Below are 24,658 nucleotides of genomic sequence, written 5' to 3' on the forward strand. Positions count from 1 at the left end.
TCCCCACTGGGTCTGGGCAGTGCCTGGCCCCCCCTGATCCCCACTGGGTCTGGGCAGTGCCTGGCCCCCCCCGATCCCCACTGGGTCTGGGCAGTGCCTGGCCCCCCCCCGATCCCCACTGGGTCTGGGCAGTGCCTGGCCCCCCCCGATCCCCACTGGGTCTGGGCAGTGCCTGGCCCCCCCTGATTCCCACTGGGTCTGGGCAGTGCCTGACCCCCCCTGATTCCCACTGGGTCTGGGCAGTGCCTGGCCCCCCCTGATTCCCACTGGGTCTGGGCAGTGCCTGACCCCCCCTGATTCCCACTGGGTCTGGGCAGTGCCTGGCCCCCCCTGATTCCCACTGGGTCTGGGCAGCACCTGGCCCCCCTGGGTCTGTGCAGCGCCTGGCCCCCCCCCCCGATCCCCACTGGGTCTGGGCAGTGCCTGGCCCCCCCGATCCCCACTGGGTCTGTGCAGCACCTGGCCCCCCTGATCCCCACTGGGTCTCTGCAGCGCCTGGCCCCCAGCTCCCATTTCTTCTCTAACCACTAGACCCCACTCCCCTCCCAGAGCTGGCGTGGAACCCAGGAGTCCTGACAGCCAGTTCTGTGCACTTGCCATGAGACACCACTTCCCTCCCTTAACAGAGCAGAGAACCCAGGCATCCGGGCGCCCCACGCTGTGCTCTAACCACTCCCCTGCCCCACCTCTCCCCTGGACATGACCTCCAGCCACTGGGAGGTCATAGTCCCTGGGCAGAACAGACCCCAGGCCTGCTGACTGCGGGGCAGTTGAACAGAGAGCGGCATCGCTGCGCACCAGGTGTGTTTCCTTTCCAGCCTGGCAAGTGACCCTCCCAAGCTTCCCGTCACTCATGGGGGGGGGGGCGTCTCTCTTCCCGGCTGGCGGGGGGAATTTGCCAGCGCTCTGTCTCACTTTTCCCGCTGCCCAGGATGTTTTATGTGGGCTGTGCAGCCAGCAGCGCGGGCGGGCGAAAGGGGAAGCAAACCCAGTTTAAAAGGAACCTGGCAGCGTGGGGGGGGGGGGGGCACGCTTAGGAGTGAAATGTGGAACTTTGCCTGGACTCGATTGCCTCTCTCGAGCCAGGGCAGGAACCCAGGAGTCCTGGCTCCCCGCCCCCAACTCTCTAACCACTAGTCCCCATTCCCCTCCTAGAGTTGCGGGGAGAACCCAGGAGTCCTGGCTCCCCGCCCCCAACCCTCTAACCACTAGTCCCCACTCCCCTCCTAGAGCTGCGGGGAGAACCCAGGAGTCCTGACTCCCAGCCCCCAACCCTCTAACCACTAGTCCCCACTCCCCTCCTAGAGCTGCGGGGAGAACCCAGGAGTCCTGGCTCCCCGCCCCCAACCCTCTAACCACTAGTCCCCACTCCCCTCCTAGAGCTGTGGGGAGAACCCAGGAGTCCTGGCTCCCCGCCCCCAACCCTCTAACCACTAGTCCCCACTCCCCTCCTAGAGCTGCGGGGAGAACCCAGGAGTCCTGACTCCCAGCCCCCAACCCTCTAACCACTAGTCCCCACTCCCCTCCTAGAGCTGGGGGGAGAACCCAGGAGTCCTGGCTGTGCTGTGCACTAACCGCTAGGCCTCACCTCTTCAAAACCAGCCAGGAGGTTGCTCCGCCAGCTCATGCCAGATTCCAGTGCTTGGGGCCAAGATCTGCCTTCCCCTAGGCCTGGATCCTGCCCTCAAGCTCCGAGCCTCTGTCCCCCGGCTCCTTGAACCTGGCGCACGGAGCAAGTTACAGACCCAAGCGGGGGAGTTATTGACTGTAACCCAAACATCCTGAATTCCCAGTCCTGCAAACTCCCGTCCGCCTTGGTTCTGTTTAACTGTTAATCCCATGTTTACGTCTGTTTGTTTCCCCAGACTGTCAGGGAGGGAACCAGCCTTGTGTTTGTCCAGCACCTAGCGCGGTGTGGTCCTGAGCCAGGGTGAATCATATGACTCATCACCCTAATTCTCTACGCAAGCACCCGCCCCCGGCTCCGGGCGCTGCCTGGTCCCCCTGTCCCCAACCACACAGCAGCACAGTTTAGAGAGACCTCGGCCCCTCCGTCCCCAAGAGAAATCCGACCCAACGTGAGTATCTCTGCCCCAGCAGCGGCCGGCCTGCGACAGTCACAGGCCTCAGTCTCATCTGCTCGTGCTTATGCCACAGGGGAAATTCAGGAAACAAATCTCCCGAGCGACGGACACGAGAGAAGCCTGGAGAATGTGTCTCAGGTTCCAGCTGAATTGTCCCACATCAGCCTGGGAAGTATCCCAGGCCCCAGGTACCGCCTTGAGTGATGCTGTCACCCTTCCCCCCCAGCTGCCTTCTTCCCCGCGGCTGGTGGAGGGACAGCGGGAGAAGGAACGGGAGCTGCTGCGGACGCTCCATCTGGCGGGTTAGTCATGGAGCGGCAGGTCAGCCTGGACCAGGACAATCGCTGCCCGCAGGCCCCTTTCACAGTGCGCCCATGGCTGGCACACGCCGGCCTGAGCGGTTTACCTGGGCGCTGTCCTCGTGGCGGCCGAGGGATGCCACCAAAGGAGCACAGAGCCTGGCACAAAATGCCACCAAAGGGGCACAGACCCTGACTCCCTCTTGCACAACAAGCCCGTTCACGGGGGCCACGCTGGTGAGACCAGGAAAGGCTCCGTTCCAGTGTCAGCGGCTTTCGGCACACACCTGGGGCTTCGCCACGCGCGGTTTGCGTCCTGGTGTCGCCTGGAGGGGTGATTCGGGGCCGGGAGGGGGGCGTGAGCTGGAGAAATGTGTCTGGCTGTTTAAAAACCGGCTGTTGCCACAGGGCAGGGCAGGCCTCCCTGGGAGCGGGGGAAATCCCAGGGTGTGTGATGTCGCACAGAGAGGCAGTGAAATTGACAGCCCTGTTCGTCAGTTTCTGGGCTCCGGGAGCCTAGTGGCTCAGCGCAGACCCTGGCACGGTTTGATGTACAGCTTATGTTTAATGCGGGCTTGCCGGTTATTTTGGGACTGACCCGCTCTCCGGTTCAAAGGCCAGAAGGCCGGAGAGGAGCCAAGCGACGGCTTCACTGATCTGGCTCCAGAAAGCAAGAGGGGAAGATCAATGCTAGGAGGTCCAGCTGGGGCAGGCAGACAGTACTCGGTACCACCAGTAGCTGGGCTTCTTGGCCCCGGTGGCAGGTCTCCCCGCCTCCTGGTCAGGTCTAGTCCTGTCCCCCCCCAGCTCGGAGAGACCCCCCCTGCTCAACTCTCACCCCACATCACAGCAGGGGGCCCCGGCTTGCCCATGGTGCCACAGGGAGTCAGTAGTAAAGCCAGGAACTCAGGGCTCCTAGCACCCCTGCTCTAACCACTAGACCCCGCTCCTGGGTTCTAATCACTGGAACCCAGGAGTCCTGACTCCAAGCACCCTGCTCTCACCATTAGCCCCACTCCCCTCCCGGAGCCAAGGAGTCCTGGCTCCCAGCCCTTCTGTTCTAACCACTAGACACCCTGACCCCCCACAAAGAGCCCTGGCTCCCGTCCCCCTGAACCCACTTTGGAGCCGAGAAACTGGAAGTGACTTGACGGGGATTCCCTGCTGCAGCAAGGACCGGACGTGCTCCGGGTTCTCGGCTGGCCCCGGCCTGGTTTCCAGCTTCCCCTCTGGCCAGACGCCACAGCAGTCCCCTGCGCTGGTAGGTCAGACCAGTATCGCCTGCCCATCGCTCCGGGGACCCCCAGCCCTGCCTGCCCCACTAGGCCCATCTGGGCTGCCGGGCCTGCCCCCAGCCACTCTGCCTGGCTTCCACCTGCTTCTCCCTTGGGCGTCGTTCCCACGCAGAGCCCACCGGGTCTGGCCCAGCGCTGCAGATCACAGCTAGAGCCAGGCATGCCACAGACGTGCAGCAAGGGGTCCTGGCCCCCCAGCTGTGGGGCAGGGGCAGGGGCAGGCCTGGGCGCTGATCCTGGCTGCTGGGAAACACGGTTTGGGATTGAACGGGGATGCAAGGTCTGAGCAGTTCAGGGACACAACACAGAGAGACTCACACACCCAACACACAGACACAGAGACAACACACAACACAGAGAGAAGTCACACAGAACACCAACAACACATAGAAACTGAGACACCACAAAGCAAGCACCCACAACATACCCACACAGAAATAACAAAGACACACATAAACACAGAGATGACACAAACACAGATATACGTACCACAAACATGGACATAACCCAGAGGCATACAGGTAGAGACAACACAAACAAACACTGACACGCACAGCACAGAGACACATCGACAACACCCAGACTGACTGCACAAACACAGAGACAGAACACACAGACGCCATGCCATGCAGACACCCAACACACCCGGAGACGCAAAGATGCAAACAGACACACAACACTGTGATAACACAGACGCACAAACAGACACAACACACAGCTAGCACGTCAAGCCGTGCAGACACCCAACACACCCGGAGACGCACAGACAACACGTATGCCCAGACACAACATACACAGAGCTAGGTGGGTATTCGAGATCCCCTGTAGCCCAGGCCCAGCCAAGGGGCCAGACACAAGGAAGGAGAGCAGCTGGGTCCTAGCATAGCCCAGGATGGGAGACGAACTGTTTCCCAAGCAAAGCGGGGGCGTGAGATGAGAAACCAGGCCACAGCCCTGAAACGGCAGCAGAGTTCCCTGGGGCTCGGGCCCGCGCCCTCCCTGCCGATCACAACAGGGCACAATTGCTCCACCCGTGTTTTCCCAGTTCCTGCTTCGCCCCCTGCCCTGCCGGTGTCGCCAGCCCCCAGTGCTCCAGACTCTCACCCCGAAATCACGAGATTCCGTTTCAAACCCTGGGGTGGATATTTGACAAATCACACCCCCCAAATCTTCAGGTGCTTTTTACCCCACAACAGGCTCCCACCTGTCGTGGGACGGGCGCCCAGATCGCCATGTTTAAAACACCTGTTTATTGTTATGTGGGGCCTGTTGATTTGCCGACTCATTTCTCGACCTTTGGGGACCATCCAATGTTCCCTCTAATGTGTTCCATACGTGTGCAGAATAATTTTTTTCTATGTGCACCGAGGCATGGGCAGACGTGCACCACCCGTAGCAACACATCACCTAACGGTGGCCGCACAAGCGCCCAGCCTACAGGGAACACTGGTACCACCTTCAGCGCTCATTCCTGCGACTGTCCTAAGTCCTTCTGAAAGACTGTGACGACGGGTTGGGGTTCCTCCGATCCTGCAGCCCCGTAGCAGCAAGAACAGACTCCACCCGCCAGTAGAACAGAGAGGGGTTATTGCTTCTCCCGGATACAGCCCAGCATAGACGTGATGTGTCTAACGGAGTCTGGGCCAGGATGCCTCAGACCCCTTGAGATGGGTCCCTGGGTCCCTAGATTCCAGACCCCTCCTTAGACTGGTTCCTTCATGATTCCAGCCCAAGACTGCCCCTTCCCCCAACCCTCACTTCCTAGTTCCCTGGCTGCCCTCAACCGGTCAGACCGGTTGGGTCTTAGGCAGCCCACCTGCTGGGCAGTGCTCCGGACACTGGCCAGTAGGGGTCACCCACAGCCCTAGCATAGCGACCAGCAAGGTACTGACACTACATCACAGGGACCAAAAGCTGGTTGCCTTCAAAGGGGCAGGTTTTAACCCCGACACCTGGAATCAGGGATCCAAGCCCCCAAATCCCACGAGACCTGTGACAACGTCCCAGAATTGGCCCTGCCGTCTTGGCCCCTTCTGCCTTCTCCTTTTCACTGTGGCTAGTGAGTCGTACGCTGCCTGAGGCCTCTCTAGTCCCAGTGCCTGGACTCCCGGCTCTCCCTCAGGCGGCCTGGGTTTCGTTTTCTGAGATGAGGATGTTGCTCGCCCTGGTGGGGTGCAGAACAGCCTGCAGCGCCCGCAGGCCCCCAGCTCGTGTGCCGTGTTCTTTCTCGGGATGTCTCCTGCCTTTCCTCCCTGGCTCTCGCTGGGGAGCGGGGCCCGGTGGGTAGAGCTGGGAGGGAAAGCCAGGACTCCTGTCCCCAGCTCTGGGAAGGGAGTGAGGGCTAGTGGGTAGAGCAAGGGCTGGGGGTCAGGACGCCTGGGTTCTGACATGATCTTTGAAGTTGGCTTCTCTGCCCCGACCCCTGGGGCAAGGGATCGGAGGTTTTGCTTCACATTTATTCCAAGCCCTAAATTCTCCTGCTCACCGGATGTGAAGCCTCTTTGACCGTCCTCAGCTTGTCCCTGCTCCAACAGCCTTAAGCCTCCTTCTTAGTAGGAAATGCTGGAGAGAGAGAGAGAGTGTGTGTGTGTGTGTGTATGCGCGCGCATCTCCATCCGCCTGCTGGCGAGCTTGAGCTCTGCTGTCTGTGTGTGTGTGGGGGGGGGAGGTTAATTGTGTCTTAATTCCCAGCATCTGGAATGAAGGGATGCAATAAATCTGGGTCTGAGCAGGGATCAGAGGACACACACACACACACACACACACACACACACACATGCACAGCCCCTGCAGCAGGGATCAGAGGACACACACACACACACACGCTCACTCACGCATAGCCCCTGCAGCAGGGATCAGAGGGGACACACACACACGCACACACACGCACAGCCCCTGCAGCAGGGATCAGAGGACACACACACACACACACGCACAGCCCCTGCAGCAGGGATCAGAGGACACACACACACAGCTCCTGCAGCACGGATCAGAGGGGACACACACACACACACACACACACACACAGAGCCCTTCTAGCAGGGATCAGAGAATACACACACACACACAGCAGGGATCAGAGGACATAACGGATACACACACACACACTCAGCCCCTCCAGCAGGGATCAGGGGACACTTGGACAGACAGACAGACACACACACGTACTAGATTGCTGAATTCCGCTCTCCATGCGCAAGGGACAGGGCTCGTTCGCTGTGTCTGGCTCACTCCGGCTTGCACCCGGGGGACGTGCAGAGACTGTTTGGTCTCTCGCTGGGTCTGTGCCCTTGGGTTCATGGCCCGGGCTGCCAGCCTCCTTCACTCCAGCCCCCGGCTCGCGGGACTGGCCCTTGCGGCCTGTAAAATGCTTTGAGGGCTTCAGAGGAGATGGGCAGCTTTGTCTGCCTCCCCGTGTGTGTGTGTGTGTGTGTCCCCTCTGATCCCTGCTGCAGGGGCTGTGCATGTGTGTGCGTGTGTGTGTCCTCTGATCCCTGCTGCAGGGGCTGTGCGTGTGTGTGTGTGTGTCCTCTGATCCCTGCTGCAGGGGCTGTGCTTGTGCGTGCGTGTGTGTGTGTCCTCTGATCCCTGCTGCAGGGGCTGTGCGTGTGTGTGTGTGTGTCCTCTGATCCCTGCTGCAGGGGCTGTGCATGTGCGTGCGTGTGTGTGTGTCCTCTGATCCCTGCTGCAGGGGCTGTGCATGTGTGTGTGTGTGTCCTCTGATCCCTGCTGCAGGGGCTGTGCATGTGTGTGTGTGTGTCCTCTGATCCCTGCTGCAGGGGCTGTGCTTGTGCGTGTGTGTGTGTCCTCTGATCCCTGCTAGAGGGGGCTCTGCGTGTGTGTGTGTGTGTCCCTGTCCTGCTGCCCCCTGCTGGAGAGGCTGAGTCCCGTTGTGTGTGTGTGTGTCCGTGTCCCTGTCCTCCTGCCGCCCCCTGCTGGAGAGGCTGAGTCCCGTTGTGTGTGTGTAGGTGTGTCCCTGTCCTCCTGCAGCCCCCTGCTGGAGAGGCTGAGTCCCGTTGTGTGTGTGTGTGTGTGTCCCTGTCCTCCTGCCGCCCCCTGCTGGAGGGGGCTGAGCCCTGTGCTCTGTGTGTGCACACTGCCCTCTACTGGACTCAATCCAAAATGCTCAGTCGAGCAAGGTTCATCCAGCTGTGTCCTCTCTGCCCACAGTGGCCAATGCCCGGTGGGTCACAGGGAGTGAACAGAACAAGGCAATTATCAGGTGATCCCTCTGCCCCTGGTGCTCAGTCTCAGATCCCGGCTAACAGCCATCAATGGACCTCACAGCTAATGGGGATTCTACCTTTGCTCAGGTAGCCTGGGATGGGGGGTCTCGCCTCCTCTGAGTCCTCCTTGTCCCGGAGTCCAGTGTGCGGACAGGGTGGCCCTGGCTTTGCTGCAGGGTAATGCACAGTCTCTGCAGAGGTCACCTGAGAAGGGGGGACAGGGAGTCCTTGGTCTCCCCAATTGGCCCATTCACCCCAAAACGCCTTGAGAAGATAATTGTTGTTTTTAACCTTTGAACCCAAGCCACGAGGCTCTGTGCCGGGGAGCCCTGGGACCAGAATCACAGACAGCCCAGTTCTGCATCCAGCCTGAATCCTGCCACGGGCTCCGGGCTGAGCGGGGATCCAGCGGTAGCACAGTTATAGAGTGAACAATGAGCTGGAGAAGCAAGCAATGGGCCAGCCAGTGTGCAATGAACCAAGGTGTGCGAGATTGGTGTGCAATCAGCTAGTGAATGTGCAATGAACTGGGGTGTGTGGGATTGTTGTACAATCATCCAGTGAGTGTGCAATGAACCGGGGTGTGTGGGATTGGTGTGCACTAGAATAGTGAGCGTGCAACGAACCTGGGTGAGTGTGATTGGTGTGCACTGGGCTAGTAAGTGTGCAATGAACTGGAGTGTGTGGGATTGGTGTGCACTAGGATAGCGAGCGTGCAACGAACCTGGGTGAGTGTGATTGGTGTGCACTAGGATAGCGAGTGTGTAACGAACCTGGGTGAGTGTGATTGGTGTGCACTGGAATAGTGAGTGTGCAATGAACCTGGGTGAGTGTGATTGGTGTGCACTAGGATAGTGAGTGTGTAACGAACCTGGGTGAGTGTGATTGGTGTGCACTGGAATAGTGAGTGTGCAATGAACCTGGGTGAGTGTGATTGGTGTGCACTGGGCTAGTGAGTGTGCAATGAACCTTGGTGAGTGTGATTGGTGTGCACTGGGCTAGTAAGTGTGCAACGAACCGGAGAGCGTGCAATGAACATATCCCCGTGCAATGAACGTGCAGCGCGCCGGCGAGCACAGAGCCTGGGCTCGCTGAGCGCGCACTGCGCCTGCGCTGGCCCGCCCCCTGCACACGTGAGCGCTCCCGGAGCCCAGCAGGAGGCGGGGCCACGTTCCCTCCTCACTCCTCCCATTGGCTGTCCTGCCGTTAGCCACGCCGGGCCGGTCTCTGATTGGCTCCTCCTGGGCGGAGGGGGCGGGGCGCCTCTGAACCCGGAAGCGGAGGTGGTGTCAGAGGCCGGCGTGGGGCGAACATGGGTGAGAACCGAGATCGACCCCGTGGGTGGGGGAGGGGCTTAGGGGGCGTGTCCTGCGGGTGGGGGAGGGGCACTTGGGGAGAGGGACCCTGTGGGGGGCGTGTCCTGCGGGGGGGAGGGGCCCTATGGGTGGGGGAGGGGTTGGGGGGGCCTGCCCTGCGGGTGGAGGAGGGGCCCTTGGGGGGAGGGGCCCTGGGGGGGGCGTGTCCTGCGGGTGGAGGAGGGGCCCTTGGGGGGAGGGGCCCTGTGGGGGGGGGAGGGGCTTGGGGGGGGACCCTGTGGGGGGCCTTGGGGTTACCCTGTGACTGGTGGAGGTTGCCTGTGGGTGGGGGAGGGGCCGGGCCCCGATCCGGGGGTGGGTGCCTGACCCTGCCCTATCGCTGTGCCCCCTGCAGGCGCAGCCATGTGGCCGGAGCTGCGCGGAGCCCTGCGTGGTGCGGGCCGGGTGGGCGAGGTGCTGGCAGAGAGGCCACGCGGGCTCCCCCAGACCTGGGCACCGAGCTCCCGGCTCAGCTCCCTGCCAGCCAGCACCAAGGTGAGCGGCTCCCTGGCACAGTCTGTCCCCCGTCCGTCCGTGGCCGTCCTTCCGCCCCTTCTCTGTGCACCTGCCCCGTCCGTCCACCCGCCCCGTCTCCAGAGCCCTGCAAATCCACCGATACCCACGGGTACCACATCTGCCGCTCATTGGTACTGAGGCAGATGCGGGTATGTGTGCAAGGCTCTGCCCATCTCCGTAGCGCTCCACCTGTCCGTCCTTCCATCCGTCCTGCCTCCATCCATCCACCCATCCCAACTCTGTACCGCTCCACCTGTCCGTCCTTCCATCCATCCTGCCTCCATCCCTCCACCCACCCCATCTCCGTACTGCTCCACCTGTCCGTCCTTCCATCCGTCCTGCCTCCGTCCATCCATCCACCCCATCTCCATACCACTCCATCTGTCCGTCCTTCCATCCATCCTGCCTCTGTCCGTCCACCCACCCCATCTCTGTACCGCTCCACCTGTCCGTCCTTCCATCCATCCTGCCTCCATCCCTCCACCCACCCCATCTCCGTACTGCTCCACCTGTCCGTCCTTCCATCCGTCCTGCCTCCGTCCATCCATCCACCCCATCTCCATACCACTCCATCTGTCCGTCCTTCCATCCATCCTGCCTCTGTCCGTCCATCCACCCACCCCATTTCTGTACCTCTGCACTCGTGCATGCCTGGATGCACCTGCAGACGCATTCTCTGATTCTCCTGTTCCAGGCAGAAGTCCGGGCCCCTCATCAGCTTGTCCCAAGAGAGAGCGGCACATCGGGTCCACTGAGGACCCCTCACAAGTGTTCCAATGCCTCTCCATCAGGGGGACTTCCCACAGCTGCGAGGGTTTCTGGTCGGCTGGTTCCTCTCGCCCAGCCTGTGGCGTGCCTTGGCTCCCACGGTTCCGTCTGCCCTGACCTCACTCAAAGGCGACTGTTCCACCGAGACAGGGCGTTGGCAGCCCTGACGGCTGATGACATCCGCAGAGCCCGCGAGGCCAGGCAGAAGATCGGCTCTGCGGAGCCGACCCGGGCCCCGAGGCAGAAGGTGAGGAGGGATTGGCAGAGGCCCAGTGGGGGGGGCCGCAGAGACAGACAGGTGGAAGGAGGGCGTGCTGTCTGGCCAAAGCAGGCAGGGAGCTTTTTCGTTAGGCTGTTGGTCCAGGACAGCCTAAAGAGGTGTGTGTGGGGGGGAAGGCAACTCCTCTTGGCTCCCCTTAAAGGGGTCTCAGCACACCCTAAAATCCTAGATATTTGTCCTGTTGAAAGCTCTCTCTGCCCACAGATCTTAAGGCGCGTTATTAGGTGCATTACGGTAGCACGCTATTAGGTGCATTACGGTAGACCTCCACTGAGATCAGGGACCTAGGACACTGAGCCAGAGGCACCCCGCCCCCGCTGCGAGGAGCTTGCAGATTGACAGGGTGGGAGGAGAGGAAACTGAGGCACCAAGTGGAGCTGGGATGGCCCTCAGGGTCACCAGGCAGGGACAGTGGCAGAGCTGGGAAGGGAGCCCCTCCCTCTCCGCACTCTCCCCATTGGACACCCTGCCCCCGTCAGCCTTGCCCCTCTGCTCTTCCTGCCAGCTGAGCGCCCGAGCCCGGGAGAGGACGGTGCCCACATCGCGCGTCGGCCGGCTCGCCAGCTTCGGAGGTAGGGCGAGAGCCCGGGGACGTGGAGCTAGCTAGCACCGGGGGTGGGCGGGGCTGGTCTCCCTCCTGCCCCCTGCTGGAGGGGGTGGGCCGGCTCTGCGTGGGAGTGCCAGCGTCTGGGAGCGTCTGGCTGGGTGCCTGCACTGGGGTGTGTGCAGCCCCTTCCCTAGCACAAGGCTCACCCCCCCCTCGGCCTGGCCCCCCGGCAGCAGCCCTCTGCCCCTGCCTCTCTCCCCAGGTCTGGCGGTGGGGCTGGGCATCGGGGCCGTGGCCGAGGCGGCCAAGAACTCGCTCAGCAGGGAGAAGCAGCGCAGGGGTAAGTGCCGGTTGGCTCCCAGGGCAGCCCTGCAGACTGGGTCCCCCACATGCCTCCAGGGGCTGGGTCGGGGGGCAGAGGGACCAGCCCTTGACGTCTCTTCCATGTGGGTGCCGCCCCTCCCCCTCCCTGAGGAACTAACCCCAGCCCCTTCCCTCCCCACCTGACTCCCCGCCCCCTACGTGCAGCCGCCGGCTCCCTGCTGGACGCCAGCCCTTTCCTGTCGGAAGCCAACGCGGCGCGGATCGTGGACACCCTCTGCAAGGTGCGGGGCGCCGCCCTCAAAATCGGACAGATGCTGAGCATCCAAGGTAGGCGCCCGCAGCCGGAAGGGAGGGGCCGTTCCCGGGAGGGGGCAGGCCTAGGGAGCCCCCGCAACCGCACGACTGTCAGAGGCTGGGGGTCAGTGATCCGAGGGGCTCTGCGGCAGGATCCGCCCCCTGAGATCCACGCCCTCCCCAGAGCTGTGGGGTGCGGCTGTTCCCTGCCCCCCAGACCCGTGGGAGGCGGAGCGTGAGGTAGGGCAGCTCTCACTGGTACGGGGACCCAGGAACGGGAGGGACGGAAGATGGGAGCCAGGCTCTCCGGGCTGTGTCTCTTTGGGGCTGAGTCTGAGAGGGGGCCCCGCTGACCGCCCCCCTCCCTCCCCGCAGACAGCAGCTTCCTCAGCCCCCAGCTGCAGCGGATCTTCGCGCGTGTGCGGCAGAGCGCGGACTTCATGCCGGCCTGGCAGACTGGGGTGAGTGGTGGCGGCTCGTCGCCTGTGTCCCTGCCCCTGCCGGGAGGGAACCCGGCCTGCCCCACCTGTGCTGGGAGGCTCCGGGGGCGGCTGGGCAGCCCTGGCTGAGCGGGGTTCTCCCCCATCATTGCAGAGGGTGCTGGAGGAGGAGCTGGGGCCGGACTGGCGGGAGAAGCTGGCCTCCTTCGAGGAGACGCCCTTTGCTGCGGCGTCCATCGGCCAGGTGCACCTTGGGGTGCTCCACGACGGGACGGAGGTGGCCATGAAGATCCAGGTGAGCGGCCCATCCCCCCCTCCCCCGCACAGGGAGGGGAGTGGGGGCTGGTGGTTAGAGCAGCGGGGAGGGGCTGGGAGCCAGGACCGCTGCCAGTTCTGCTGCTGCCTTGCTTTGTGACCTGAGGCCGCTCCCGTCCCCTCTGGGAACCTCAGTTTCTCCTGCTTTGCTGGGCCGGGGCGGGGAAGGGCCCTGAGCGAGGGGTGCTCGGCCTCCCCTCTCCGCTCTCGCTTCCTCCCCGCAGTACCCAGGCATAGCCCAGAGCATCCGGAGTGACGTGGACAACCTGCTGGCGCTGCTGAGGCTGAGCACCACGCTCCCAGCGGGTAAGAGGCTGTGCCGGTTCCCCGGCGTCTCGCCTGCCCCCTCCCTGGGCGCAGCTTGTGCTTCTGGGGCGTCCTCCCAGCAGCCTCCCGCCCAGGGAGACGTGCCCCCCTTCCCTCAGGGGCTGCAGACAGAGGGCAGACTTTCCTGCCCCTCAGCACACCTCCTTTGCCTCCCCAGGCCTCTTCGCCGACAGCACGCTGCAGGTGCTGCAGAGGGAGCTGGAGTGGGAGTGTGACTACCGGCGCGAGGCCGACTGCGCCCGGAGGTTCAGGTACCAGCCATGCCTGGGCCCCTGTGTGCTGGGCCCTGGGGAAGTGGGGTCCTGGCCCCCAACACACAGAGCAGCATGCACCATGCCTTGTGCTAGGGGCCTGGCCCCTGCGGGTTCCGTGTCCCAGCATGCACCATGCCTTGTACTAGGGGCATGGCCCCTGCGGGTTCCGTGTCCCAGCATGCACCATGCCTTGTGCTAGGGGCCTGGCCCCTGCAGGTTCCGTGTCCCAGCATGCACCATGCCTTGTGCTATGGGCGTGGCCACTGCAGGTTCCGTGTCCCAGCATGCACCATGCCTTGTGCTAGGGGCCTGGCCCCTGCGAGTTCCGTGTCCCAGCATGCACCATGCCTTGTGCTAGGGGCCTGGCCCCTGCGGGTTCCGTGTCCCAGCATGCACCATGCCTTGTACTAGGGGCCTGGCCCCTGCGGGTTCCGTGTCCCAGCATGCACCATGCCTTGTGCTATGGGCGTGACCCCTGGGGGTTCCGTGTCCCAGCATGCACCATGCCTTGCGCTATGGGCGTGACCCCTGGGGGTTCCGTGTCCCAGCATGCACTGTTCCTTGCACTAGGGGTACGGCCCCTTGAGTTCCGTGTCCCAGCATGCACTGCTTCTTGTGCTAGGGGTGTGGCCCCTGGGGGTTCCGTGTCCCAGCATGCACTGCACCTCATAAGGTTATCACAGATTCACAGAACAGGTGCCCTCTCGCAGCACTGTACGGCCCGGGGGAGGGGGCCCCCTTCAGTGTGACAGCCCCTTCTCTGGGGCCACTCTCTGCCCCCTACGAGCCCCCAGCCTGCCTGTCTCTGCCATGGGCCCCTCAGGGAGTCCCCGCTCTGGGCCCGGGGGCCTGCACTCCCAGGGGGAATGATGGAGCCTAGTCCCCAGCCAGAGCGAGACAGGTCTGAGCGTCTGAACTCAGCACAGGAGCTCTCTGGGCCTGGCCCCCCTCAGCCCAGTACACCGAGGTCTGTCCCACATCCAGGGGGGCTCTGGCTGCCCCCTCCTTCCCACCCATCACGGCCCAGGCTGCTCCTCCCCCGTCCTTTGTCCCAGGCAAACCGGTCGCAGGGGCCCCTCTCTGTACCCCCGTCAGCCCCAGGGCCACGCGCTGGAAGCGGCAAAGCCTGTTTGAACATTCATAGTCCTCTGTCTGCACCACCCATTGGGAACTGGGAGGGGCTGGTGGCATCCCCCTGGGCGCAAGGGGTGAGGGGGTTGGGGGTGGCTCCCAGCTGGCCGAGCAGGGGGAGCCAGCGATGTCCTATCGACCCCCCCCCCCAGGCAGCTCCTGGCCGGTGACCCTTTCTTCGAGGTGCCCAGGGTGGTGGCAGAGCTGACCACGCGGCGGGTGCTGACCATGGAGCTGGGGAGCGGCGTCCCCCTGGATCAGTGCCAGGACCTGCCCCAGGACGTCCGGAACGAGGTGGGAATGGGCAGACACGCCCGGCGAGCCAGTTCCATGAGCATGACGGCCGGGCTGCCCCTCAGGCAGTGGGAGCTAGTGGTCAGAGCCGGAGGGCTGGGAGCCAGGGCACCAGGCCTCTCAGCTCTGGCTCTAAGTTGCTGGATGATCCAGAGCTGGGGTCTGTGGCGGGAGGAATATGACCCTGTGGGGCAGGGCCTGGCCGGCTCCATACCTGGCACAGGAGAGCCCCAGCTGCAACTCCCATGAGCCGCATGCCAATAACCCTCCACCCCCCCAGATCTGCCACCACGTCCTATGGCTTTGCCTACGGGAACTCTTCCAGTTCCGCTTCATGCAGACGGACCCCAACTGGGCCAACTTCTTCTACGACGCCAGCAAGCACCAGGTGGGACGGGGCCCCAGGAGGGGGGACACCGGAGGGGGGCTGCCGTGAGCCCGTACCAGGCACCCTGGGGAGAGGGGGAGCCCCCAACCACCCTTCCACCCCTGGCTGGGCTGCTGGCTCCAAGTGCAGGGCAGGGTCACTCTAATACACACAGTAATGCCCCCCCACTCCCTGGCCTCTAGGGGCTACCGTAATGCACCTAGTAATCGACCCCTAGCATTCTAGCCTCTAGGGGCTACCGCAATGCACCTAGTAATCGCCCCCCAGCATTCTGGCCTCTAGGGGCTACCACAATGCACCTAGTAATCGCCCCCCAGCATTCTGGCCTCTAGGGGCTACCACAATGCACCTAGTAATCGCCCCCCAGCATTCTGGCCTCTAGGGGCTACCACAATGCATCTAGTAATCGCCCCCCAGCATTCTGGCCTCTAGGGGCTACCGCAATGTGCCTAGTAATCGCCCCCCAGCATTCTGGCCTCTTGGGGCTACCACAATGCACCTAGTAATTGCCCCCCAGCATTCTGGCCTCTAGGGGCTACCACAATGCATCTAGTAATCGCCCCCCAGCATTCTGGCCTCTAGGGGCTACCACAATGCACCTAGTAATCGCCCCCCAGCATTCTGGCCTCTAGGGGCTACCACAATGCACCTAGTAATCGCCCCCCAGCATTCTGGCCTCTAGGGGCTACCACAATGCATCTAGTAATCGCCCCCCAGCATTCTGGCCTCTAGGGGCTACCGCAATGTGCCTAGTAATCGCCCCCCAGCATTCTGGCCTCTTGGGGCTACCACAATGCACCTAGTAATTGCCCCCCAGCATTCTGGCCTCTAGGGGCTACCACAATGCATCTAGTAATCGCCCCCCAGCATTCTGGCCTCTAGGGGCTACCACAATGCACCTAGTAATCGCCCCCCAGCATTCTGGCCTCTAGGGGCTACCACAATGCACCTAGTAATCGCCCCCCAGCATTCTGGCCTCTAGGGGCTACCGCAATGCACCTAGTAATCGCCCCCCAGCATTCTGGCCTCTAGGGGCTACCGCAATGCACCTAGTAATCGCCCCCCAGCATTCTGGCCTCTAGGGGCTACCACAATGCACCTAGTAATCGCCCCCCAGCATTCTGGCCTCTAGGGGCTACCGCAATGCACCTAGTAATCGCCCCCCGCATTCTGGCCTCTAGGGGCTACCACAGTGCATCTAGTAATTGCCCCCCAGCATTCTGGCCTCTAGGGGCTACCGCAATGCACCTAGTAATCGCCCCCCGCATTCTGGCCTCTAGGGGCTACCCTAAACCATGTAATAGTTGCTTCTGCCTCCAAGGGCTGCTGTAATTCACCTAGTAATCACCTCCCTCTCCTGGTTTCTTGGTGTTGCCGTAATAGTTGTAATTGCCCCCTCCTGACCCAGACCTTTAGGGTCTACTGTAATACACCTAGTAATCCCCCCTCTGACCTCTAGGGGATCTCTTAATATTGTCCCACCCCCACTACCTCTAAGTGCTGCTGTAATGCATGTAGTAATCGCCCCCACTCTAGGAGCTACCGTATTACTCAGAGTAATCGCCCCTGCCCTGCTTTGATAAGGGGGAGTCATGGCTTGGGGGAGCCAGCAAAATGATTGTGTTTGTGTCCTTGGACCGGTTAACCAGGGGTGAGCCAGCGCAGGGCAGCTGGGGCTGTGGGGGAGCACCCCACCTGCCAGGCATGGCAGGGGCTGCTCCAGGCCAGCCAGCCTCGTGGGGCTGGGACTGCTCCGGCCCGGCCGGGGTCCTGGCTCTCTGCCATGCGCCCCAGCTGCCACCCTGACACGGCCAGGATCCCGCCTACTGGGCCAACAGCCGGGGCTGCTCTGGCCTGGCACGGCAGCCCGTCCACCAGGGTTATCCGCTAAGCTAAGCCTAGTGCCGGGGCATGGCAGCCTGGCGCGGGGACGGCCGGGTGCTGTTGTCTGGCTTGGATGGGTCAGAAGTGACCTGGCCCCTGGCCATGCCGGCTGAAATATAAACAGCTGAGCTCTGAACTCCACCCCCCACCCCCTGCACTGCAATCCTGCTGCAGGATGCTGTGGGGCAGTACTTCCCGTTGTGGGGCCGTCGGCGCTTGGGCACCGGGCCAGGTCCATCTCGGCTCCTCCTCTGGCGCTGCCCCAGCCTCCCTCTCTATCCTTGGCTCTTGCTTCTCTGCCTCCATCCCCCTCTGTCCCATGGGGCGTATCCATCCCTATCAGCGCACGCTCTGCGGCTGAGAACTTCACCGGGGCCTCTCTCCAGCGGGGAGGGGCAATAAAAACAGCAGCTACAGCCCCTCCTGCCCACGCAGCAGGCAGAGCCCCAGGCGCTGGAGCACTGAGCGTTCTCTGGCCCCAGCAGCGGGGAGTTCCGCAGGGAGGTGGGGCGGGCGGCACGACGCCAGCGTGGCATCCCTCTGGCTCTTAGCTGTTTCCGTGGGGTGAGGCTCTCCTTGCCCCAGGCAACCCCTAGAAAACATCCCCGGGCTGTGAGCCGCTGCTGTTGTCCCCTCCAGGTGACTCTGCTGGATTTCGGAGCAAGCCGGCCCTTCAGCAGAGAGTTCACTCATCACTACATCGAGGTACGGGCGCCTTTGCCGCACGCACGGGAGCCCGCCTGGCTGTTCCGGAGGCTTCCCGGCGTCCCCCAGAGCCAGGGGGTTGAGGCAGCCGGGGCAGGGGCCAGGATATAGATTGAGAAAGCAGCAGCCTGCCCTTTGCCTCGGTTTCCCCTTCCGTCTGGTGTCTGTTCAGAGTGGAGGCCCTCAGGGCAGGGACCATCTCTCACCCTCTGTGTGGGACCCAGTGTAAGGATCCCTGATCTCGGCCGGGATGTGGGGGCGCCCGGCCTGACGGGGCCCTGATCTCGGCCGGGGTCTGGGGGCGCCCGGCCTGACGGGGCCCTGATCTCAGCCGGGGTTTGGGGGCTCCCGGCCCGACGGGCCCTGATCTCGGCCGGGGTCTGGGGGCGCCCGGCCTGACGGGGCCCTGATCTCGGCCGGAGTCTGGGGGCGCCCGGCCTGACGGGCCCAGATCTCGGCCGGGGTCTGGGGGCGCCCGGCCCGACGGGCCCTGATCTCGGCCGGGGTCCGGGGGCGCCCGGCCCGACGGGCCCTGATCTCGGCCGGGGTCTGGGTAACAGTAGCTGGTCCCAATGCTACATCTTTCTGTTCCCCTTTTACTGATTGGACCCGGCATGACAGGGATCTGGCGCCCAGGCCTCTGAGAACCACCCTGTCTAGATCCTGCCTCCCCAGTGCAGCCTCCACAGGGCTAGGCGGTCCAGGGAGACCTGCATGGGAAACCCAGCCTGCCAGAGGAGCAAGTGCAGCACTAGTGGGTGCTTTGCTACAGGGCAGGATTGGTCAGAGGGGTGCTCTCCCCTGGCAGGTGGGGCTGGCACTAGGGGGCGCTGTAGGGCAGGGAGCGGTGCAGGGCGGTGCTAGAGGGCGCTGTAGGGCAGAGAGCGGTGCAGGGCGGTGCTAGGGGGCCTGTAGGGCAGGGAGTGGGGCAGAGCGGAGCTGGGGGCGCTGTAGGGCAGGGAGCGGTGCAGGGCGGTGCTAGGGGGCCTGTAGGGCAGGGAGCGGTGCAGGGCGGTGCTAGGGGGCCTGTAGGGCAGGGAGCGGTGCAGGGCGGTGCTAGGGGGCCTGTAGGGCAGGGAGCGGTGCAGGGCGGTGCTAGGGGGCCTGTAGGGCAGGGGGCGGTGCAGGGCGGTGCTAGGGGGCCTGTAGGGCAGGGGGCGGTGCAGGGCGGTGCTAGGGGGCCTGTAGGGCAGGGGGCGGTGCAGGGCGGTGCTAGGGGGCCTGTAGGGCAGGGAGCGGTGCAGGGCGGTGCTAGGGGGCCTGTAGGGCAGGGAGCGGTGCAGGGCGGTGCTAGGGGGCCTGTAGGGCAGGGGGCGGTGCAGGGCGGTGCTAGGGGGCCTGTAGGGCAGGGAGCGGTGCAGGGCGGTGCTAGGGGGCCTGTAGGGCAGGGAGCGGGGCAGGGCGGTGCTAGGGGGCCTGTAGGGCAGGGAGCGGGGCAGGGCGGTGCTAGGGGGCCTGTAGGGCAGGGGGCGGGGCAGGGCGGTGCTAGGGGGCCTGTAGGGCAGGGGGCGGGGCAGGGCGGTGCTAGGGGGCCTGTAGGGCAGGGAGCGGTGCAGGGCGGTGCTAGGGGGCCTGTAGGGCAGGGAGCGGTGCAGGGCGGTGCTAGGGGGCCTGTAGGGCAGGCAGGGAGCGGTGCAGGGCGGTGCTAGGGGGCCTGTAGGGCAGGCAGGGAGCGGTGCAGGGCGGTGCTAGGGGGCCTGTAGGGCAGGCAGGGAGCGGTGCAGGGCGGTGCTAGGGGGCCTGTAGGGCAGGCAGGGAGCGGTGCAGGGCGGTGCTAGGGGGCCTGTATGGCAGGCAGGGAGCGGTGCAGGGCGGTGCTAGGGGGCCTGTAGGGCAGGGGGCGGTGCTAGGGGGCCTGTAGAGCAGGGAGCGGTGCAGGGCGGTGCTAGGGGGCCTGTAGGGCAGGGAGCGGTGCAGGGCGGTGCTAGGGGGCCTGTAGGGCAGGGGGCGGTGCAGGGCGGTGCTAGGGGGCCTGTAGGGCAGGGGGCGGTGCAGGGCGGTGCTAGGGGGCCTGTAGGGCAGGGAGCGGTGCAGGGCGGTGCTAGGGGGCCTGTAGGGCAGGGAGCGGTGCAGGGCGGTGCTAGGGGGCGCTGTAGGGCAGGGAGCGGTGCAGGGCGGTGCTAGGGGGCCTGTAGGGCAGGGAGCGGTGCAGGGCGGTGCTAGGGGGCCTGTAGAGCAGGGAGCGGTGCAGGGCGGTGCTAGGGGGCCTGTAGGGCAGGGAGCGGTGCAGGGCGGTGCTAGGGGGCCTGTAGGGCAGGGAGCGGTGCAGGGCGGTGCTAGGGGGCGCTGTAGGGCAGGGGGCGGTGCAGGGCGGTGCTAGGGGGCCTGTAGGGCAGGGAGCGGTGCAGGGCGGTGCTAGGGGGCCTGTAGGGCAGGGAGCGGTGCAGGGCGCTGCTAGGGGGCCTGTAGGGCAGGGGGCGGTGCAGGGCGGTGCTAGGGGGCCTGTAGGGCAGGGGGCGGTGCAGGGCGGTGCTAGGGGGCGCTGTAGGGCAGGCAGGGAGGGGGCAGAGCGGAGCTGGGGGCCTGTAGGGCAGGGAGAGGGGTGGAGCCTCAGCAGGCAGGGCTGGCCGGGGGCGCCCTGCAGCGGGTTCTCACCCCCCTTCCTTGCCGCAGGTGGTGAAAGCTGCAGCCGACGGGGACAGGGCCAAGGTTCTGCAAAAATCCAAAGACCTGAAGTTTCTGACCGGCTATGAGACCAAGGTGAGTGGCTGGGCTCGGCGTGAGGGGCACTGGGGGCATGGGTGGGCGGGGCTAGCAGGAGTGAGGGGCACTGGGGGCACGAGTGGGCGGGGCTAGCAGGAGCGAGGGGCGCTGGGGGTACGAGTGGGCGGGGCTAGCAGGAGCGAGGGGCGCTGGGGTGGCAGTGGGCGGGGCTAGCAGGAGCGAGGGGCACTGGGGTGGCAGTGGGCGGGGCTAGCAGGAGCGAGGGATGCTGGGGTGGCAGTGGGCGGGGCTAGCAGGACCGAGGGGCGCTGGGGTGGCAGTGGGCGGGGCTAGCAGGAGCGAGGGGCGCTGGTGTGGCGGTGGGAGGGGCTAGCAGGAGCGAGGGGCGCTGGGGTGGCAGTGGGCGGGGCTAGCAGGAGCGAGGGGCACTGGGGTGGCAGTGGGCGGGGCTAGCAGGAGCGAGGGGCGCTGGGGAGTTGCAGTGGGCGGGGCTAGCAGGAGCGAGGGGCGCTGGGGAGTTGCAGTGGGCGGGGCTAGCAGGAGCGAGGGGCGCTGGGGGTACAAGTGGGCGGGGCTAGCAGGAGCGAGGGGCGCTGGGGTGGCAGTGGGCGGGGCTAGCAGGAGCGAGGGGCGCTGGGGTGGCAGTGGGAGGGGCTAGCAGGAGCGAGGGGCGCTGGGGTGGCAGTGGGCGGGGCTAGCAGGAGTGAGGGGCGCTGGGGTAGCAGTGGGCGGGGCTAGCAGGAGTGAGGGGCGCTGGGGGTACAAGTGGGCGGGGCTAGCAGGAGCGAGGGGCGCTGGGGTGGCAGTGGGAGGGGCTAGCAGGAGCGAGGGGTGCTGGGGTGGCAGTGGGAGGGGCTAGCAGGAGTGAGGGGCGCTGGGGTGGCAGTGGGCGGGGCTAGCAGGAGTGAGGGGCGCTGGGGGTACAAGTGGGCGGGGCTAGCAGGAGCGAGGGGCGCTGGGGTGGCAGTGGGAGGGGCTAGCAGGAGCGAGGGGCGCTGGGGTGGCAGTGGGCGGGGCTAGCAGGAGCGAGGGGCGCTGGGGTGGCAGTGGGCGGGGCTAGCAGGAGTGAGGGGCGCTGGGGGTACAAGTGGGCGGGGCTAGCAGGAGCGAGGGGCGCTGGGGTGGCAGTGGGCGGGGCTAGCAGGAGCGAGGGGCGCTGGGGTGGCAGTGGGCGGGGCTAGCAGGAGTGAGGGGCGCTGGGGTGGCAGTGGGCGGGGCTAGCAGGAGTGAGGGGCGCTGGGGGTACAAGTGGGCGGGGCTAGCAGGAGCGAGGGGCGCTGGGGTGGCAGTGGGAGGGGCTAGCAGGAGCGAGGGGCGCTGGGGTGGCAGTGGGCGGGGCTAGCAGGAGCGAGGGGCGCTGGGGTGGCAGTGGGCGGGGCTAGCAGGAGTGAGGGGCGCTGGGGGTACAAGTGGGCGGGGCTAGCAGGAGCGAGGGGCGCTGGGGTGGCAGTGGGCGGGGCTAGCAGGAGCGAGGGGCGCTGGGGTGGCAGTGGGAGGGGCTAGCAGGAGCGAGGGGCGCTGGGGTGGCAGTGGGCGGGGCTAGCAGGAGTGAGGGGTGCTAGCGGAGCCGGGGGGGTTCTGTGCGGCGGGTTGGCTGTTCCAGTACTCCCTCCCCCCGCCCAGGAGTTGGAGGAGGCGCACGTGGACGCAGTGATGATCCTGGGGGAGGCGTTCTCCACCCCGGGCACCTTCGACTTCGGCGCCCAGGACACGGCGCGGCGCGTGCAGGCCCTGATCCCCGTCCTGCTGCGCCACCGGCTGACGCCGCCCCCCGAGGAGAGCTACGCCCTGCACCGCAAGCTGGCAGGCTGCTTCCTGCTCTGCTCCCGGCTGCGCGCCCGCGTCCCCTGCCACCGCCTCTTCCAGGAGCTCTACGGGCAGTACTGGGCCTGGGAGCAGGACGCCGGCCCGGCGGGGGGGCCTAGCGCCTAGCTCCCCCTCTGCCCCCAGGACCTTCCTGCACCCAGAGCCTGGATGGTCTCCAGCCCGGCAGAGTCCAGAGCCCCCGGTCCCCGTGCCAAGCCGGGGCCCCCCAGCTGAGCGCCCTGTGATCCGGTCCCGGCGTGGCCGCGGGCGTCGCTCTCTGCACATTAAAGCCCCAACACCTGGGCTGAGCCTCGTCCATCTCTCTCCCCCTCCCTCTCCCCGCATTGGGGGTCTCAGGGCTGGGTGCTTCCCTGCAGCTACTCCTGCCCCCCGGACGGGGCTGGTGGGAGGGCACCGGGGGAGGGGGGGGGACGGGAGAGAGTCCTGCTGGGCCAGGCAAGGAAACAGATGAGATTCCCATTTTAGGGGACCTCCCCCTGCCTTTGCAGCCCTTCCCCCGCAGCAGGGCCAGCCCGCGGCTCCCCCTCCCCCTCCCCCTCCTCAGTTTGGCACCAGCCCCGCGTCCCAGATTCAGGCACTTTTGGTCTCTTTCCAAGGCTTTGATCTTGCGTCTTCAGCCCCCCCCCCCCCCCCCAGCCCCGCTGTGGCAGCTTCACCCACTTGGTGAGTGGGAGGCGAGCGATGCCCCTTCCTGGCTGAGCCGAGTGAGACCCGGAGCAGGGAGCGAACAGGGCCAGGCCGGCTGCCTGATGCCCCCACCCCCAGGGAGCTGCTTCCGGCAACTGCCGCGGATCCTCCTTTCACAGCCAAATCCCCTGGGAGCCGCCTGGTGGGTAAAACCTCCGGCAGCCCTGCAGCGCGTTCCCGGCTCAGCGCCCCCCGGGAACCAGCTCCCGCTGCCGTCCCTGCCAACGGTAGGAGCTGGCACGCCGCCCGGCAGGGCCCAGGCAGAGGGGAAAGGCCCCATTCCCTGCCCTCCTGAACCACCCCATCCCCGCCGTGGGGCCAGGTGGGAGCTGGCGCCCCCTAGAGGGACCGAACCCCGGCCCCACGGGGAGCAGGCAGCTGGTTTTAATCGGAGCGTTTGTTTCCGGCTGCCGTCCCAGCCATTCCCAAGAACACGGCGCGTTTCCCACCGCACGGACGTGCAGAATGGACTCCAGATGCTTTGCTGCGGGCCGCTCCCCCCCCAGGCGGTCCCAGCCGCGGCCGGATCCGACTGTCTCATATGGAAATAATCCCGGAGGTCACCGGACCACCTGTGGGCCCCAGGTGACCCCAGAGTGCCTCAGGCCCCTGAAGAAGCAGCATCTTCCTGGGGAAGCTGAAACCCGGGGAGCCAGCGTGGCTGGAGCCCAGCAAGCCCGAGTCCGTAAGCGCCACCGGCGGCTTCGCTTGCTTGTCCAAGCCAGCAGGGCACAATGCCCCTCTGAATGGGCCTCTCCCCTGCCCACCCCAACTCTGCCCGGCCGCGGCTGGGCCGATGGGGCAGCCCAGTGGGGCTGGGTCGCAGCCGCCCGCTTGTGGGGTCGTTCGTTGGGTCTAGAGGGGCCCGGTGCTGGGGGTGGGGAGCCAGGACTCCTGTCCCCAGCTCTTGGACATCCAACCCTCTGGCACAGGGCTGCGGGGGGCCAAGCTTCCTGTATTAAAGCTCACAACCTCTTTGATGGATGGGCACAACCTGCCCCCCCATCCAGCTTCCTCCTCCCCCTGCTCTAGCCCTGCAACCCCACTCCCAGAGCTGGGGCTGGATCCCAGGGGTCGTGGCTCCTAGCCCCCTCCTCTGACAACCCCCCCCTTTCCCCTCCTGCTCCCAGGGCTAGGGCGAGAAGCCGGGAGTCCTGCCCCCTATAAGGCGTCGTGCTGCTGGGGAGGGGGGGGTGTTGGACAAATGATGCTCTTGCCATGCAAAGTGTGTAGCCCGCAGCGGTGCCACGCTGGTCATGGCAGGGGTGCAGAGCAGCAGGCAAAGCGGGGAGCTGCTGAGGGCCGGCCTGCAGGCTCAGCCCAGCCAGCCATGTGGCCTGGGAGCAGCTGGGATGTGTGGCAGGGGCTGCACTCCAAGCTGGGACAGGGTCCAAGGATGGATTTCAAGGGGGCGGGGGAGGAGCTGGACTCTGAGTTGCAGTGGGGTGAATTAGGACAGTCCCCCTAATAAAAATGGGGGCAGCTCTGACGTGTTGGTGGGAGGGAATGTCCCAGCTGTCACTTGCTCTGGGCAGGGAGCAGACTTGGTTAGGGTGAAATGGGGAGGGAGGGGCACAATGAGGATTGGCTCGGGGGGGGGTCCATTTTGCAGAGAAAAAGGGCTACACTCCCCCTAGGGTCCCCCACTGTCACCTCTGAGCCCTGGGCCCAGGCTGGGGGCCAGCCCTTGGGCCTTGGCCAGGCTGGCGAGGATATTTGCATATACCTCAGCCTGGGGACCAATGAGAAAGGGC

General features: G+C 65.1%; 1 protein-coding gene and 1 long non-coding RNA gene across 3 annotated transcripts; both read left to right on the forward strand.

The window, feature by feature from the left end:
• The first annotated feature begins 445 nt into the window (after positions 1-445).
• Positions 446-2,490, forward strand: LOC142823737 (uncharacterized). The gene is made up of 3 exons (XR_012898889.1): positions 446-801; positions 1,866-2,078; positions 2,158-2,490. It is a non-coding gene; the product is annotated as an uncharacterized LOC142823737 (long non-coding RNA).
• A 6,355-nt stretch (positions 2,491-8,845) lies between these two features.
• COQ8B (coenzyme Q8B) lies at positions 8,846-22,500 on the forward strand. 2 transcript variants are annotated; one of them, XM_075915248.1, is made up of 15 exons: positions 8,846-9,220; positions 9,615-9,754; positions 10,470-10,790; positions 11,329-11,395; positions 11,633-11,710; positions 11,899-12,021; positions 12,364-12,449; positions 12,583-12,723; positions 12,968-13,049; positions 13,228-13,321; positions 14,608-14,749; positions 15,030-15,137; positions 17,661-17,804; positions 20,340-20,426; positions 22,014-22,500. In XM_075915248.1, exons 1-15 carry the CDS (start codon positions 9,217-9,219, stop codon positions 22,320-22,322), a joined length of 1,926 nt encoding a protein of 641 aa, XP_075771363.1. In that variant the 5' UTR covers positions 8,846-9,216; the 3' UTR covers positions 22,323-22,500. The 2 variants fall into 2 exon arrangements, with proteins under 2 accessions (XP_075771363.1, XP_075771364.1); XM_075915249.1 differs by having other exon boundaries at positions 8,851-9,220; positions 17,661-17,726.
• The last annotated feature ends 2,158 nt before the right edge of the window (positions 22,501-24,658 follow it).

This window comes from Pelodiscus sinensis, unplaced genomic scaffold, assembly GCF_049634645.1.
Source record: "Pelodiscus sinensis isolate JC-2024 unplaced genomic scaffold, ASM4963464v1 ctg34, whole genome shotgun sequence".
Taxonomy (NCBI): Eukaryota; Metazoa; Chordata; order Testudines; family Trionychidae; genus Pelodiscus; species Pelodiscus sinensis.